The sequence below is a fragment of the Eucalyptus grandis genome, chromosome 7, assembly GCF_016545825.1.
Source record: "Eucalyptus grandis isolate ANBG69807.140 chromosome 7, ASM1654582v1, whole genome shotgun sequence".
Taxonomy (NCBI): domain Eukaryota; kingdom Viridiplantae; phylum Streptophyta; class Magnoliopsida; order Myrtales; family Myrtaceae; genus Eucalyptus; species Eucalyptus grandis.
In genome coordinates this window covers 23554102-23570635 of record NC_052618.1, presented here as the reverse complement: position 1 = coordinate 23570635, position 16534 = coordinate 23554102, and the positions used below count along the sequence as shown (strand labels likewise).

Here is a 16534-nt window from a genome sequence, read left to right as displayed (position 1 = left end):
ATCAAGGCACCTTGAACAACCTTCAGAATTCCACCTTCTAAAGATACTAATAATCAGCTAAATCCATAGTATTCAAGGAAATTACATTCTTCTTCTTTGGAATGTGCCTTTCTCACTCCATGACCTCACGAGTACTATCACCAATCACAACAATATCATTAGTAGACTTAACTTTAACTCTCTTACCCTTCTCATTCTTCAACTTAAGATAAATTTGTTTTTAGATGCCCCTCTTGCTACAACTCAAGAGCCACAATCCCAAGTCTGACTTGCTAGGTCTATTTAGATTTGCAATACTCCTACTAACACAAGCACTAGCTTTTTTTTTTTTTTTAATTTAAATTACTACTCTCTCATTGTCCTCATCTAGGATCAAATCACGAACCCAATCAAATGTCAAACTTGTTATCCTAAGAATTAGTAATAGCGGTAACGGTAGTATTCCAATCATTACACAATGAGGATAATTAAATCAAAGCACATATCTCATCTTCAAAGTCAATCTCAACTGATCAATTGACTAATGACCACATTGAATTCAGATATGATTAGCAATTGACGCACCTTCACTCTTCATTCATCTTTGAATTAAACAAACATTACATCAAACAAACCTTGTCCATTCTAGAGGGCTTCTTGTTCATGTCCAACATGGCCTTCATCCATCTTGCAATTATCTTATTTTTCATGATGTTAAACTCAATATCACAAGCCAACGTTAGCCTAATAACACCTAACGTTTGTATCTAGCAATTCTCAATCAACTTGCTTCATTGACTCTAGCTTCTCCCTAAATAGGGATGCATGCAAATTCTTTAGGTACAAATAATCCTCAATCTGTATTTTTTAGAAATCAAAATTCTTTTAATCAAATTTGTCGATTTTCACTTTTCCATCTCATCATTATCAATTCACTTCAGCTAAGCAAAGTCTAGACTTGATACCAATTGTCATGGAAACAACTAATTGAACAATATATATATAGAATAAAGAAATAAATTGGACATCATATTCACGTGGTTTAGTTAGTGTAACTTAAGTTTATCGAGATATAGTAGAGAATTTCAATAACAATCGAGTTACTTAAATGTTCTTTGTGTTTCTAAGCCCCTAATTACTCCCAATAATTCACACAATATTTTTTCCTAATAATCATCATGAAACAATCTTTCAATCTCACAAGAGAATTACAAAAAATCTTAAGACAAGATTTCACAACTTTAAAACACCCGTGTTGTAATTCACGAGCATGAGCTCCTCTTAGATATTTTTCATAAAGAACACCCACTAATTAGAGAAAATTTCAAATAAGGACCTAAAGTGCCATCATTTTCTCAAAAGAAGACCTGAAGTAAAGTTTGTCTCAAATAAGGACCCAAAGTGCCATCATTTTCTCAAAATAGGACCTGAAGTGAAGTTTGTCTCAAAGAAAGACCCAAAGTATTCATTTAATCTCAAAGAAGGACCTCACTCGCCGGCCAGTGAATAGATGCATCTTCAATGTATATTCCTGTGGCCTGATTACGATATTTTCGTCCATTTTTTTTTTCATTTTTGGTTGCCCTGTTCATCATTTTCTTCGTCCCTTGTTCACTTCTTCTTGCCCAGATCAAGAACACCAGACTTGGGGAAAGGCCAGTGAGCGTCGACCGCTAGTAAGGGCCGGTGAGGGCTCGATGCCCATCGCCGGCAGCGAGCAAGGGCTCCATGCCCATTGCCGACAATGGGCAAGGGCCATCAAGCCCTTGCTGGCCATGGGGGAGGGGGGCCATCCAAATTGAGGCCCTACAAGAAGGTCCTCAAGGGAAAAAGAGGTAGCCAAAGAAGTCATCAATCTAGGAGCGGTGGTGGGAGGAAGGGATGAAGAAAGCGACGCAGCATCCTAGTAGTCCTAGCGTAAGATGAGGTTGTTGGTGGAGCAGCGGGTGGAGGTGGGGGAGGTCGCCCCTCACGGCCATTAGCGAGGTCACCCCTTGTCGGCCCTGGGTGAGGGCTCGCCCACCTCACTGGCCACTAATAAGGGCTGATGAAGGCTTGCAAGCCCTCACGTGCAGCCATCGAGGGCTCGACGGCCCTCGCCAACCGCAACCGAGGCCACCCTCGCCAAATCTGGTGAGGGTCAGCCTATAAGCCCTCACCTATTGTTGACGATGGGCGTCCAACCCTCGCCGACCCTCACCAACGGCTAGCGCTCATTGGCCCTTCCCAAGTCTAATGTTCTTGAGAAGAAGACGAACAAGAGATGAAGAAGATGATGAACAAGTGCCACCATTGACCCAAAAAAAAAAATAATAATAATAATAATAATAATAATAATAATAATAATAATAATAATAATAATAATAATAATAATAAAGAACAAGACAACTAAAAATTTAAAAAAAAATTAACAAAAATATCCCTGATCAGGCTACTGGAATATGCATAGGATATGCATTTATTCACAGTTGGCAAATGAGGTCATTCTTTGAGACTAAATGATCATTTTGGGTCCTTATTTGAGACAAACTCCACTCCAAGTCCTCTTTTGAGAAAAATAAAGACACTTTGGATCCTTATTTGAGACAAACTTCACTTCAGGTTATCTTTTGAGAAAATGATGGTACTGTAGGTCCTTATTTGAAATTTTCCCCACTAATTACATATAAGTGGATCTAAAATAAGAAAACTCTTTAGGAAACGTGCTCAAACTAGGAAATCAATTCAAATTTAGGTGATTTCCTAATGTACATGCACAATTGATTTTTTTTTTTAACTTTCTAATATGGAATTATGAGATTCTAATCCAATTTGATTTGAAGTGTTAGGCTATTTCTAGATAGGCAAATACCTCGTTTGAGTCCTTGCATAAATAGGTCTGATAATTGGGGATTTGATCTTGGGGACTAAAGATTGGACCCTTGATTGAATTTATTTTCTTATTTGGGCATGGTAATATTTAATAATTAGTCATGTAGAGTGTTCGATTTCATATGTCATTTGATTAAGCACATGCATGATATAAAAAATATATTAAAAAGAACACATTGCATTTAGTTCAGTTTGCATTCATGCGTGCTTCCTAATTTAGAAGTTCATATATTAAGAGTGTTAGGAATCATGAAATAACTTAGGAAATTATCAAATTTAGATTAGGATTTAATATAAATTATTTATTAGTTTAATATAGGTCATCATATAGATTGAGGCAATCTCCTATTTTAATTCATAAAGAAAATCTTAAAAAATATTGCATACATATCTTATACAGAATTAGCTAGTTCTATAATGTGCATGTCACAAATTGCATGTCATTTAGTGAGTAGCTTAATTTATTAATAGTGTCGGCCCAAAAAAAATTATAATTAGTGTCATGATTGAAGTCACATCACATAAATAGATTTAACTAATAATTGCATCTTACGCATTGGGTATAGTTTAGCTTTTATAAAAGGAAAATAACGAGAAAAAAACTAATAGACATTGCATTTAGAAGTCATGTTTAGGGCATGCATGCTTGTTTGGTCTTTAGTTAATATTTTACAGAAACACATGGTGCATTGGATGATGAAGCTTCGCTTTTGCTTTGCGTAACGCATCACGGTTCTCTATCCTTTTTTAGCGATTTATTTATTGTTTTAATTTATTGAGTACTAAATTATTGTCTGCGTACCCGCGTGATCACCAATCACATCTTAATGATTTAGAATTAAAATCAATCAAGGCCGCTTGCCAAAAAAATTTTAAATAAAGAGAAAATGTACCAAAATGGTGTTAGATTTATCTAGGGTAACCAAACCTCTATAACCACGAAATCCCTACTCTATAGAAGTAAAATATTCTTCCACATTTTACTTACATTTCTAATCAATCTGTAATAGATCAGCGATGGCCCCAAAATGAAATGATTTGCATGTTTAATTGATTAAATTAAAACTCTAAAGTTGTGATTGATACTGGTTTGGAAGAGTCCGCGCTAAGTGTTCACTTAGGTGTTCATTAAATTTCTCTTGGTAATTTATCTCTGGGAAAGGTCGGGACAAGAGTTGCAGAAGAATATGTTAGACCGAGAAGGATTCTCTCACGTTCTCGTACTCAGAGAGAGAATTTTGAGGAGAGTATCGGCAACTTGTTCTCTTTCGTGGATTCAAGAAGAGCGAAACCGCAAGCCATCAACGAAAACCTTCCATCATTTGCTCGTCCGATTTATGAAATGATTGATTTTCCACGATGCTCAAAAGTGATGTCTTCCTAGCACGTCAACGACAAAGCCAAAGCCAGCATGCCTATCCTTGGTTTTTGTTTTCGATATATAATGATCAGGTTCTTTTGAGCATAGAGTTCTTGTACATTTAGCCATCAATCTGCTTTGGTAACGTTTGGTCAGGGAATAAAAAATGAACGAAACTTTGGTAAATTTTATTATTTTTTTGTTTCTTTTAATTTTTAAACATTTTTTTTATTTTTATTTTTCCTTTCTTTTTATTTTTCTTTTCTTCGCTCTAGTTGTTTTTTTTTTTTTTTGGATGCCAAGGATCCGGCCTAGCTCACTGACTTAGCTCACCTTCGGGAGTACACGTGGAGGCCGAGCCTTACCGACTATACCTCGGCCTTGCGGGGGCCGGCGACGCTCGGCTCGCCGGAAAGCCTCGGCGGCTGGTCGCCCGGCCATGGCCGAGGCCGGCGAAAAATGAAAAAAGAAAAAAAAAGAAAAAAAGAAGAAGAGAAGAAGAAGAGAGAGAAGAGTGATTTTTGTTCTTTTGGTTTCCCATTTCGTTCGAAACAAAAAAACAAAAAAACCCACCGCCAGTGTTTCCATGACAATCCGCTCTTGCTCTAAATCATAGCTCACCTTCGGGAGTAACTACTCCCAACAACCCACCGAGAGAACTACGTGTGACAACTCAGGAAGTCAAACCCCTAACCTGGTGCTAAATCATGGGATATGCCTCAACTAGCACAATCATGCGTGGGTGGGTATTGCTGTAGTTATTTATAGGCTACATTTCTGCTTAAATTTCCAACGCTCTGTCTTTTTGGTTTCTTCATCTTTCCGGAGTGCATTAACTCCATTCTCGCAGGGAGTTTAAAGAACGTAGGTTGATTACTTGTGCAAATCCTTATGAAATAAATCCGGAGTCAGGTCGCTAGGCTTATTTCGGCACATAGATCATGGCATTAAGTTGGCTTCAAGTATGGATTACGTCACGTGATTTCAGCACTGACATAGGCTCGGCTCGATGGACTTAGCACAAGCAAGTAATTCCGCAACACACCAATCGTTAAGATCCACTGGATCCATAGCTAACCGACTGTAAAGAAGATTTTCGCCATTGCCAAGCACCCTACATAACAGGCTTTTGCCTCTCGTACCACCAAAGAAAAAAGAACGAGAAATAGACCATTTTTACAGTGATATTTTCCGCCACTAATTTGAGTATTACTCAAAAACAAATTCATTGGAGATTTTCTTCTTCTTTTTTTCTTTTCAGTTTTTACTCGACTAATTCCTATTTTTTTGTCATTCTCTCGGCAACGACAAGGACGAAGACAAAGAAGAGCCATAGTATTGAAAAATAAAACGTATATAAAGAGAGATACTCCATGAACTTACACCAGGAAGTGATATCTTTGCTCTTGCAGATGTACTAAACCATAAAGATGAGAGGTTCTTTGCGAGCAAGGTAGTCACGGAATTGAAACTAGCACAAAAATGGAAGAAAGAAGAGAACAAAAAGCAGAAAAGAGTGCTTTCGATTGATTCACTGCTGCGCTGCTTAATAAGAGAGTCCCTAATTTGAGAGATTCTTCCCAAATGGGGTCTTATAGAATCGACTTTAGCAGACGAAGGAAACAAAAAAACGTGAGTCTACTTTTCATTGACTAGCTACTACCATATGAAGAAGGCATAATTAGGAACCCTGAATTCCTATGGACGCTGCGTATGGCCTAGAGTAACAGTTTTGATGTTAATCTCAATCAATGTGAATCCGGTCTGTAACTGCACTACGGCAGATGGAGACTTGGAACACAATGTCATCCCTATCAATGAGCTCAAACATGCAGACATCTCCTACGCGCAGACAGTTTTCTCTTACAAATGCAGTCCAACCAGCAGAGAAGCATGCCTGGTGATCCCGCAAAGTTCTTAAAAGCTTCACCAGCCACGATCCATCTGAAGACCTAAGCATCGCCATTTCCCTGTTTTCTTGAATATATTGCCTGGCAAATCCAACAGGAATATTCTGCACATATGTACATGTTTGTACAAACGAGTCAGCACACAATTTTAAGGAAAAAGCACACAAGAAGAATAATCATGGTGATATTTGCTAGTTTCAGGAGTTTCAGTCAACAACTTTAAGAGGCTCACAAAATTTAATGATCTTAACCTGCAATCTAAAGAATTCTCCAAAAGTGAATGTCCATTAACAGACAGTTTTCCATTCAAGTGCTATCCATCCTTTCACTTGGATAGTGGTTAGAGCAGCTTATGCAGAATATCTAAGTGAATGGACAGTCCTGACATTTTAATTCTTCTTTTTCCCTGTTTCCCATTATTCAATCAATGGATGCCCCACAAATACCCCGAGAAATAACATGTCATATTGTATCAGTTACAGACCAAATCAACTTGGGAAAACACAATACTGAGGCAAGATTTAGCAAGCAATCCTAATTGAACTTGAGATATGCCAGTGGTGGATGAAACTCGAGATCTTACCATTTTTCCACCCTGATTTATCACCAGTTTGAAGAAGGGATTCTCTGAATAAAACTTATTGGATAATTCAGGAGCAGTGAGAGGCCTCAGAGGTGTAGGAACATGAAAAACTGGCTTAGGAAAAAACTTTTATAAAAAAATTTTCTAGTATTTTTGGAAAACAACTAACTAAAGAGAGTGATGTAAGAAGAAACGTGAGTTAAAAAATGAAGAGTCACACCTTCCAAACCTTGTGGTGGGTAGCTCAGACTTAGCTGAGAATAAGGTAAATGTGGTTCAACCCTCATTCTTTGACAGGGTGTGGAATCCTGCAGATCTTCTGCTTCTAGGACATCTTCTGATTTTGGTGAGGGAAATTCACTCCCAAAGTACGATATTTTGCTGCTGCTCAATGAATAATCTATCTCTGAAGCACTCTTATCGAATATTATTACATGAAAAGTGGAGTTCCCTTTATATTTGAAAACTATGAGGTGACCAAGACCAATAGAGTAATGCTCCATGAATTCCCGCCAACCTTTCCACAACGAAACCAAGTCATTGTTACACTTTTCTAGTTCAATAGTCCAGGCTGAACTGCCTGGAACCTTAAGAAGCACCGAGTTTGGGAGATCCTTTCCACATCTTCGCAAGAAATTCTTTGGAATTCCCTATTATGCAAAAAATTAAAGTTAAAGGTCCATGATAATAACTCAACATTGTCAAATTGTAGTGCAGAGAATAGGAAGAAAACTAAGAAACTTTAAATTCTGCAACATGGATGAATGATCAGTTTCCACAATTGTACTTCAGAATAGTCGTGGATTGATTTGTAGTTACAGTTGCTTCATCGGACAAGCATAAAGCTCAAGAATCCAAAATTCGTTTATACTAAGATTAGTGAAATTGCCGTGCCAAATCAAACAGTTGACATAAATTTATCTTGATCCCATGGCCAAGACGTTTTGTCATACAACAGCTGACATCGATTTTCTTTTCTCCCACGACTGAGATCGGCTGCCCAAGGGAGCAAGGCACATTAGAAAAAGCCCATTACTTTGTCATATCATTTTTGGTCAGTTAAATCTGTGTATCCAAGAAATTACTCTCCGAATAGCAATGTCCAAAGAATGGTGTGGAAACCTGAACCATGCACATTTCACTATATTCCGAAAACCCATTTCGACCCAAATCGTAAAACAAATATACAAAAAAGCAAACTTTAGCAGAAGAAATGGCAGCAGCCAAGAGGACATGAGGCCGACCATCACCACGATTCAGGACAACCGGTCGCACATCCGATGAAGACATTCATATCATCGAAGCATACAAAAAGGAGAAATTTTGTTTGATAAACAGGCCATGTTAGCCAATACCCTCTTGTTCTTTTTTAAGCTGGAAGCGAAAAGTTCATTCCAAACCGAACCCACAAACCACGGGTACACGGCACAGAGCACGAGAAACTCTTAAAACACTGATGAAGATGTGATCAACTCACAAGCTTTCCAGATTCAAGGGCGTTGGAGAGTATGATCTTGAAGAAGCAACGGCTCCCAAGACGAGGACCGGTCGCGACCTCCCGCTCGACAGCTCCATCTTCTCTCCGGCGACGACGACGACCGTTGCGAGAAGCCATAGACAGCAGTGTCCCCTGACGCCTCACAGAAGAAGAAGATGAAGATGGTTTGGGGGGTTTCAACTTCAACTACAGGAGCGCGGAGCCTTCGTTCTTGAGGCCATCGTCCTGGCAAAATCAGATGGCTCGGTGATCAAGGCAAAGATTCATGGGAAGTGTTAATCAGATACGTAACGTGGAGGCAAAATGTCAGGGGATCTTCGACCCAAAAGAAAAAGGTGTCTGGGTGAAAAGGGTAGAAATATAAATTAACGATACGACGAGGTTATAACTACGTTCGAGTTAATCAAACATTCGAGGATTTCAATCCCCAATTAGTTATAATAACTCATACTCTATTTAACTTCATAATTACTCACGAAATAATCTCTCAATTTTGTTAAAAAAATATACAAAATCTTAACACAATATTTCACGGCCTCATAACACTCGGGAGGTAATTGACGAGCATTTGAACTTCTCCAAAAAATATGAACACTTCTTTGCTGGTCTTCCACAGTCCTTCATGGACTCAACTGCCATAGACATTTTTTAAGTCTAAGCCTCTTTTGAACTTCGCTAGTGCCGTTGATCTCATCAAAACACCAACCCACTTGCACCTTTAGCTACTCCATAAAGATTTTTCGATACAACCACTTTAACCACAAATAAAGCAAAACTATCCTCGCATCCATATTTCTTAGGAGATCAAATACGCATATTGTTATATTTAGTAGTTACACAACTCTTGGCTCTATATGCTCTGCTTTTCTCTAAGTACCATCTGTGTTGATTACTATGCTAATACCTAGCACCTTAAAAGTTTCTAGTTGTAACTCTACTAAACACTGCTCAAATCAATATAAACACCGCCACAATCACTTCTACTTAGAGATATTGGAAACTCATCAAATGAAATTTCTCTATTGACAAAAGATGAATTTAATTTCGAACATCATAATTGATAGCCCCGCTCACCTTGTACATAGCCTAGGAATATCATCACTTACTCAAACATTACACAAGTAACTGAACATTATAATATAATAAAATAATCAACAATGTCACTTGACCACACTTTTTGGGGAGTCCAAATGTGACATCCTAAATTTCCAGTTCTGTTTTTAATTGAATGAATCGGGCTTTTCATCAATGTGCCTGTAATTCTATTCTTTGAGCTGATCACTTACGGATAACTAGTCTATTTGGTGAAGCCGTTAAGGGATTTTAACGTAATATATTTGAGAAATCGATCAAAAATCGACTACTTGACCGTACTAGTCTGCAAGGGTCATTACGACGTACTTAAAATCGATTAAAGACCGGAGATAGATCGATCCGATTGAGGTATGTGATTAGTGTATGGGTGATTTAACCTAATTGCAAAATTTTCGTCAATTGCCGATTTTTCTGTCGTTTTAGTACCATGTGTGAAATCTCGAGATTTTCACAACAATTGAGAGTCGCCAATGTGTCGAAGATGCACAATGTGGTTCGAAAATAATCGACAATGGGTCAATTGCACTAAAATTCTTAAAAGCTACCCAGTAAGTTAAGTTACGCTAAAATCGTGCCAGATTGAAATTAGCCGCGAATTTAAATCCGATTTCAGAAATTGAAAATTCTGTCATGTCACGATTTATTTTAGGAACGTCGACTCATCCTCCAAAGATTTTTCTGCAAATCGAGATTTTTGGCAAAAATTCAAAATAGGGCTGTTTTTTATCGGAAAAATTAGAGGACCATTTTTTGTCACGTTTTTTGGATTCAAGTTGGTTCAATTGGTGAAGAAAAATATGAATTTAAGTGTGGGCACCTTGGTTGAATTTATGGAGACTGATTTAGGCTCAATTGGAGGGGATTTAGTTTAATTTGGGGGAAAATGTTCCAAAATTCGTAGGTCCCTTGGTGTGCAACATTTGGACCACTTAGTTGGCTTGTTAGGGAAGTTTGAGGGCTGCAAATTGGCAAAGGAAGACAGCCAAGGCTAGTGGGGCCTTGCCAAGGGACAAAGGGATAGAATAGAAGATTTTTGAGGCCAAGGGGACCCTCCAAGTCTTCAGCAACTTCTTCTTCCTCTCAAGGCCCACTTTATCCATTGTTGGAGCCTTGGAAAGCTTGAGAGAACTAGAGAGTGACTGAGCAGCACTCCCTTTCACCGTCAACCACCCCCGAGCCGTCAGGACCGCCGCTCACCGCCCACACATGCCATCCAGCCGTCCTCATGCCCGTCCGCTTGCACCAAGCCTCCTTGCCATCTCACAACAGCCTCGGTTGCCGTAAGAGCTCAACCGAAGCTCCACCATCGCCGTCCAAATCACCCACTGCAACCATTCTCGTCCACCGCCTTGCTTGTTCCAACCCCAAGCCGAGCCCGCAACCAGCTCTCTCGACCTAGCAACCAAAACCGAAGCCAACAAGGGCTTTATGGCTTTGAGGCCCATTTTAGGCCTTTTCTAGGCCTTGTTTGGTGCCGCCGCAAGGTCGTTTATCGCTTGTCTCCGCGTCGCCGTCGTCGTGGACTCACTGGAACGCTAAACTGGTGAGTTTACTAGCTAAACTCTGCTTAGGGGAGTTAATAATGCTCAGGGGTTGATTATTTTAAACTAATTAGGGTTTAGGTGGTTAGTCAGAATGGATTAGCGATTTAATTATTCGTTTGTACATGTTAGGTGTTTAGAATGGTGTAATTAAGGACTAAATAGATCGTACTATTTATCTAAATTGGTTTGGAAATTTTCTAGGCTTGTTTCGGTGTTTAATTTACCATTTCCGGCCTAAGTTAGTATTTTTGATTTTTTTTGTATTTATTTAATTATTTATTATTTTTTGGAAATTATATTGAGATAGTTGATGACCGGAATTTCGTGCTAATTGCAATGGTGTGCTTAGTTTCTGCAATTGAATGCTATTTTGTGCAAATTGAGTGAAAATTGTGATTTTGGTTATTTATTCCAAAATTGTGAAATTTTCCTAGGTGTCGGGTTTTGACACCGAAAATGGTTTTGAGGACCAAATTGAATCATTGGATTTTAAAAGTGTGAATATCAATTTTTCTTGTTCAATTTGAATCATCGGCTTGTGCAAGCATTATTGTACGTCAGCTTGTGAGAACATTGATCAGTCAGCTTGTGAGGACAATGATACGTCAGCTTGTGAGAGCAATATACTATATCAGCTTGAATGAGCTATATTATATACATCAGCTAGTGTGAGAATAAATATACCTCAACTTGTGTGAGCAGTGATTGATTGATTGAATTGATAGATGGTATAGATCGTATTGATTGTATTGAATTGAATTGATTGATTTGGATGGATTGATTAATCAATAGTTTGAATTGAATCGATTGATTGAGTATATGAATTGTATTGATGTGTAGAAAGGAATTGAGGCAAGGTAAGTTCTTTGTTTTGTGTGTGCATAGACTGCCTTTAAGCATATTTCATTCTTAGTCGGAGTTTAGGGGTAAACTTGTTGAGACATTATCTGATGCAGCTTGCATTGTTCGTCCTGTTTCCCGTGTGCGAGTTACTTTCTCGATCCTACTGTTTGAGAAAGCCTACCCTAGGCTTGCATTATTGTCTCACCTCGTCGTGGGCTCAATCTTTTCAGGTCCTTAAATGGTGGTTCCTTCGGAACATTTTGGTTAACTTAAGAGGGTCACCAAGCAGGTTACTGATAATCCTGTTCCTAGGGGCCACGAGGTATGGGTCTATGAACTCATGACAACCACTACCTGGGTCGATGCGGCCTACCTTAGAGAGTACCCCATCAATTTAGAGCGTGGTATCGTCGTAGGCTCAATGGACATAGAGAGGGTCCCCGTAGAATTGTGAGGTCCTAGCTTCGGTGATAAACGTTGCTCATGGCGAGGGTACAACTGACCTTCCTAGTGGTGTAGTGCTGGACTCGAGTCCCTAGGAGACCTCGGAGTTTTCAGTTGGGGTCTCAAGTGCCTAGAGGACTTGTAGGCTTTTCTGTTGAGTAGACTTTTGTCTATAGTCTAGCATTGTATATAAACCGGGCTGTTAATAAAAGTGTTTTGACTATGAATATGCTTCCTGCTTTTCTATCCCGTGTTGGTTGTTGTCAAGGGTTTTGTTTCGTTTCTGCATGTGCATTAAAATAAATGGGTCGGTGACACATCTTGAGACATCGCAAGTTTTATCGACCACCAAGGGATGGGCAACACGCGCTTGAGGTTTGGGCATGACACCAAATCATTAATCACATTCTATGTGGATCTATTCACTAGGTAATTTGTTGTACTAAACACATCTGTGAGGAATCTTCTAATCATACCAATACTAGAGAGCATTTCATGGGTGTCTCTAGTAATTTTCTATTCATCAACTCTATAACCTGTTGTGGTTCACTAGCACTAATGTGATGCCTCACGAGGCCTTCTTTCATATAAAATTCATTTAATAGTTCCTTAGCAAAACTCCATACTACTGTCAATCTACACATACTTCATCATCTTACCGGTCGCCTTTTTGATTAAAACTCTTAACTACCTAATTCTCATAACAACATCAAACTTGTGCCTCTGTACAAACATCCATGTCTTCTTCAAATAGTCATCCATAACTATTAGAATAGATCCGTCACTCTTCCTTGAAGAAAATTGTGATAGTCTATGAAAATCCAAGTGAATCGATTCTGCAATTTCTGTGATTTCTTTAGTCATATTGAACTACACTTTTGGTCATTTCCTAAGTCACAACACTTGCACACATTTAGTTCTTTAGGAACATAATCACATAGTAGATTCATTTCACTCAAAACCTTCAGGCTTTTCCCACCAATGTGCTTCAAACGAAAATGCCATAATTTAGACTCTCGAACAAATGAATCCGGTGTCTCCACATCAAAATCAATTACTTTCTCATTTTGAAGCTCATATATAGTCCTTTGATGCGTGATAAAGATGATTGTCTTTAAAGTATTATTTGTTCCTATTGTTGCTACTAATTTAAAACAAATATACCTCCAATATATACACTACAGCTACCAAAAAAAAAAAAAAAAAAAAATTGAGTTCAAGAATTACTTAATTTCTCTCTTGGAATTTCATCTTGAATATATTATCAAACTTGTATGTGAAAAAAGAAAATAATAGTAGGGAATAATATGAAGAAGAGAAGGCTACTATTCTTGAACAAGAGTATTGAATAATGTATGATTTGGTTGTATTTACGTATAGCCAATCAATACATCTCTTGAGAATATGTACCTTATCCCCATTATTATCACTTTTCATGATCAACCATCATTTCTCTTCATTTCCAACTATCACATATTTTCATGATAATAAGCTATTTCAACAACTCTTTTTATATTTAGTCTCTTATTCGCCCTTCATCTCATTGTTTATAGGTTACATTCATATATGTACATGTTACAACCCATCCATGGTGATCCCCATTGTGTTAAGATTGGTCTTACTTAAATTTCCAACATAATGTCATTTCGATTTTACTTTGCCGGAGTGCACCGAACACCATTCTCGCAATGAGTTTAAAGTTGTAAGTTCAAAGTTGAAAGTCCAAGAGAACGTAGGTTGATTGCTTGTGCAAATCCTTATAAAATCCGGAGTTGCATTGCTAGGCTTATTTTGGCATATAGATCATGGCATGTAGAATTAGATCATGTATACAAAATTTTCGCCATTGCCAACCACTCTACTTTCCAGGCTTTTGCCTCTTGTACCATCAAAGAAAAAATAAAAAAAAGCAGACCATTTACCGCCAGTGTAAAACAAAATTCTAAGTGATATTTTCCGCCACTAATTTGAACATTAGAAATACTTACATGCTGACCAGATCGAAGCTTCGGTATTGTGCTTTTTCCCAAAGTTGATTTTGAATTTATGGAAACCTAAATGACATGTCACTTCTAAAAGAAAATGCTTTGGATTGCTGCTTAATTGAGATCAATGACTTTCAGGAACCTCTCAAGGGTGTTGATCAAAACTCCTAACCTAGCTCTGACAAAATAAAAAATAAAAAAACTCCTAACCTAGCAAATTAGCTTGTCAGAGAGTACAATCCCGAAGAATATGATCCTGAAGAAGTGAGGGCTACTACTAGGAGGAGTCTCCTGCTCGGCAACAGCTTCGTATTCTCTCCGGGAAGGAAGAGAACGAGAACAGGCCATAATATTTGAAGGACAAAACATATAAAAGGAGAAATACTCCATGAACATACATCAGAGCATTATGTCTTCACTGTCTTGTAGATCCACTGGTCAGGTTGAGCCGCTGTGCAAAACCATAAGGATTCACTGATTTGGGAGGTTCTTTCCAAGCAAGGTGGTCATAGAATTGAAACTAGCACAAAAAGGAAGAAAGGAGAACAAAAAGCAGAAAAGAGTGCTTTTGATTGATTCGCTGCTGCGCTACTTAATATAAGGAGGCATCATTAGGAATCCCTGATTTCATCTCGATGCCGCAACGGCCTCAGGTAATACTTCCGATGCTCATCTCGATTACCATGAATTGGGTCATTACCAATGCCATTCAGAATGGAGACTTTGAACACTGTCTCATCCCTATCGACGAGCTCAAACAAGCAGACATTTCCTGCACGCAGATCAGTTTCTCTTGCGAACGCACGCCAACCAGCGGAGAAGACCAGAGCCGGTCCAAGGCTCCTAATGAGCTTCACTTGCCACGATCTGTCCAAATACCGAAGAGTCGCTATTTGTTTGTTTTCCTGAAGATGTTGCTTGAAAAATCCAACTGGAACATTCTGCACATGTGCATGTTTTAATAGCCAATACATGAAAACGATCAAAAATGAATATGAGATACGTGAGTGATGATTTAAGCTTTAGATCTTACCAGGCCATGGAAATAACTTTGCGGGGTCACCTTTTTGAAAAAGGGATGCTCCGAATCAATATTGCTAGCAAATTCGGGAGACCTGAGAGGCCTTGATAGTGTAGGACCATGAAAATCCAGCTCAGAACAGCCCAGTCTGCATGTCAATTTCTCTATCCCACCTGCAGTAAAACAATGAGAAATTTAATAGAATTGGTGTAATGTCTCTTTAATTGACTTGCTATGAAAAGATCCAGCATAGATTGAAAATCACTGTCATCATGAAAATCGAATTGAGACTAGTGCAGAAAAGAAGAAAACAGAAACATGAAAAAGTCCACTTTTGAGGCTAATTGGAAATGCTGAATTCATATTAATGCAGCAAATGGCTTAAAGTAACCCATCCTATGTTCATCTCAATCAATGTGAATTGGATCCTTACCGGCACTACTGAAAATAGAGACTTGGAATACAACATCATCCCTATCAATGAGCTCAAACACACAGATATTTCCCACACACAGATGAGTTTCTCTTGCAAATGCAGGCCAACCAGCAGAGAAGAACATCAGGCTTCCATGCGAATAGCTTTTGAGCTTCACCAGCCACAATCTGTCTGAAAACCTAAGAGTCGCCATTTCCCTGTTTTCTTGAATGTGTTGCTTGGCAAATTGACGGGGAACGTACTGCACATTCATACATGTGGGAACAAACCACTGTATGTTAAAAGGACATCACATAAACATACACTCACGTGAAAAACAAGGAAAAAAGCACATGATGTAGTTCAAGAGTTTTAATCACCAGCCTTAAGGGGTTTATGAAAGTCACCGATCTTAACCTGCAATCCAAAGCAATATTTAAGAAAGGACTGTCCATTAAAAGCTATTTTCAGTTAGTTTACCATTCAAGTGCCTGTCCATCCTTTCACTTGGATAGTGAATAGAGTGGCTTGTGAGGAATATTCAATTACAGTCCCAACCCAAATACTGTCTTTACTTATTCATCTTTTCCTAGTTCCATGTTACTCCATCATTAGGATTCCCCATGGACACTTGAGAAATATAATCCGTCGTTAAGTTTCCAATACAAACCAAATCAACTTGGGAAAAGACAATATCAAGGCATGATTTACAGCAATCATAATTGAACTTGAATTATGCCACCGGTCGATTAGGCTTGAGATCTTACCAATTGATTCTGATGCCATTGCTGTATGACCACTTCGAAGAAGGGATGCTCTGACTCAAACACACTGGCTAATTCAGGAGTAGTGAAGGGCTTTGGAGGTGTAGGACCACGAAAAATGGGCTCATTATGATTCACTCTGCATTTAGACAGTTTGTTCCTGCACTGAACTAAAAATGGAAATTTGAATGAAAATTTATTCGTGCTTTCTTCAATCGAAAT

General features: G+C 38.5%; 2 protein-coding genes across 2 annotated transcripts; both read right to left on the bottom strand.

The window, feature by feature from the left end:
* Positions 1 to 5954: 5954 nt before the first annotated feature.
* Positions 5955 to 8410, bottom strand: LOC104455248 (B3 domain-containing transcription factor VRN1-like). Its single transcript, XM_039317633.1, has 4 exons — positions 8181 to 8410; positions 6924 to 7353; positions 6704 to 6813; positions 5955 to 6224 (listed from the first exon to the last, which is right to left on the bottom strand). The coding sequence occupies exons 1-4, from the start codon at positions 8316 to 8318 to the stop codon at positions 5955 to 5957; spliced, it is 948 nt and encodes a 315-aa protein (XP_039173567.1). The 5' UTR covers positions 8319 to 8410.
* Positions 8411 to 14200: 5790 nt separating this feature from the next.
* On the bottom strand, positions 14201 to 16492 carry LOC120296376 (B3 domain-containing protein Os03g0620400-like). The gene is made up of 5 exons (XM_039318301.1): positions 16316 to 16492; positions 15567 to 15810; positions 15146 to 15306; positions 14323 to 15053; positions 14201 to 14284 (listed from the first exon to the last, which is right to left on the bottom strand). Exons 2-4 carry the CDS (start codon positions 15760 to 15762, stop codon positions 14724 to 14726), a joined length of 687 nt encoding a protein of 228 aa, XP_039174235.1. The 5' UTR covers positions 15763 to 15810; positions 16316 to 16492; the 3' UTR covers positions 14201 to 14284; positions 14323 to 14723.
* Positions 16493 to 16534: the final 42 nt, after the last annotated feature.

Coding starts and splice junctions, on each gene's coding strand:
- LOC104455248 (XM_039317633.1), bottom strand. CDS start 8,318: ATGGCTTCTCGCAACGGTCGTCGTCGTCGCCGGAGAGAAGATGGAGCT. Junction 7,354..8,180: donor CCCTTGAATCTGGAAAGCTT/GTGAGTTGATCA, acceptor TTTGCATAATAG/GGAATTCCAAAGAATTTCTT. Junction 6,225..6,703: donor TAAATCAGGGTGGAAAAATG/GTAAGATCTCGA, acceptor ACATATGTGCAG/AATATTCCTGTTGGATTTGC.
- LOC120296376 (XM_039318301.1), bottom strand. CDS start 15,762: ATGGCGACTCTTAGGTTTTCAGACAGATTGTGGCTGGTGAAGCTCAAA. Junction 15,307..15,566: donor CTCTATTTTCAGTAGTGCCG/GTAAGGATCCAA, acceptor GTTTTACTGCAG/GTGGGATAGAGAAATTGACA. Junction 15,054..15,145: donor AAAGTTATTTCCATGGCCTG/GTAAGATCTAAA, acceptor GCACATGTGCAG/AATGTTCCAGTTGGATTTTT.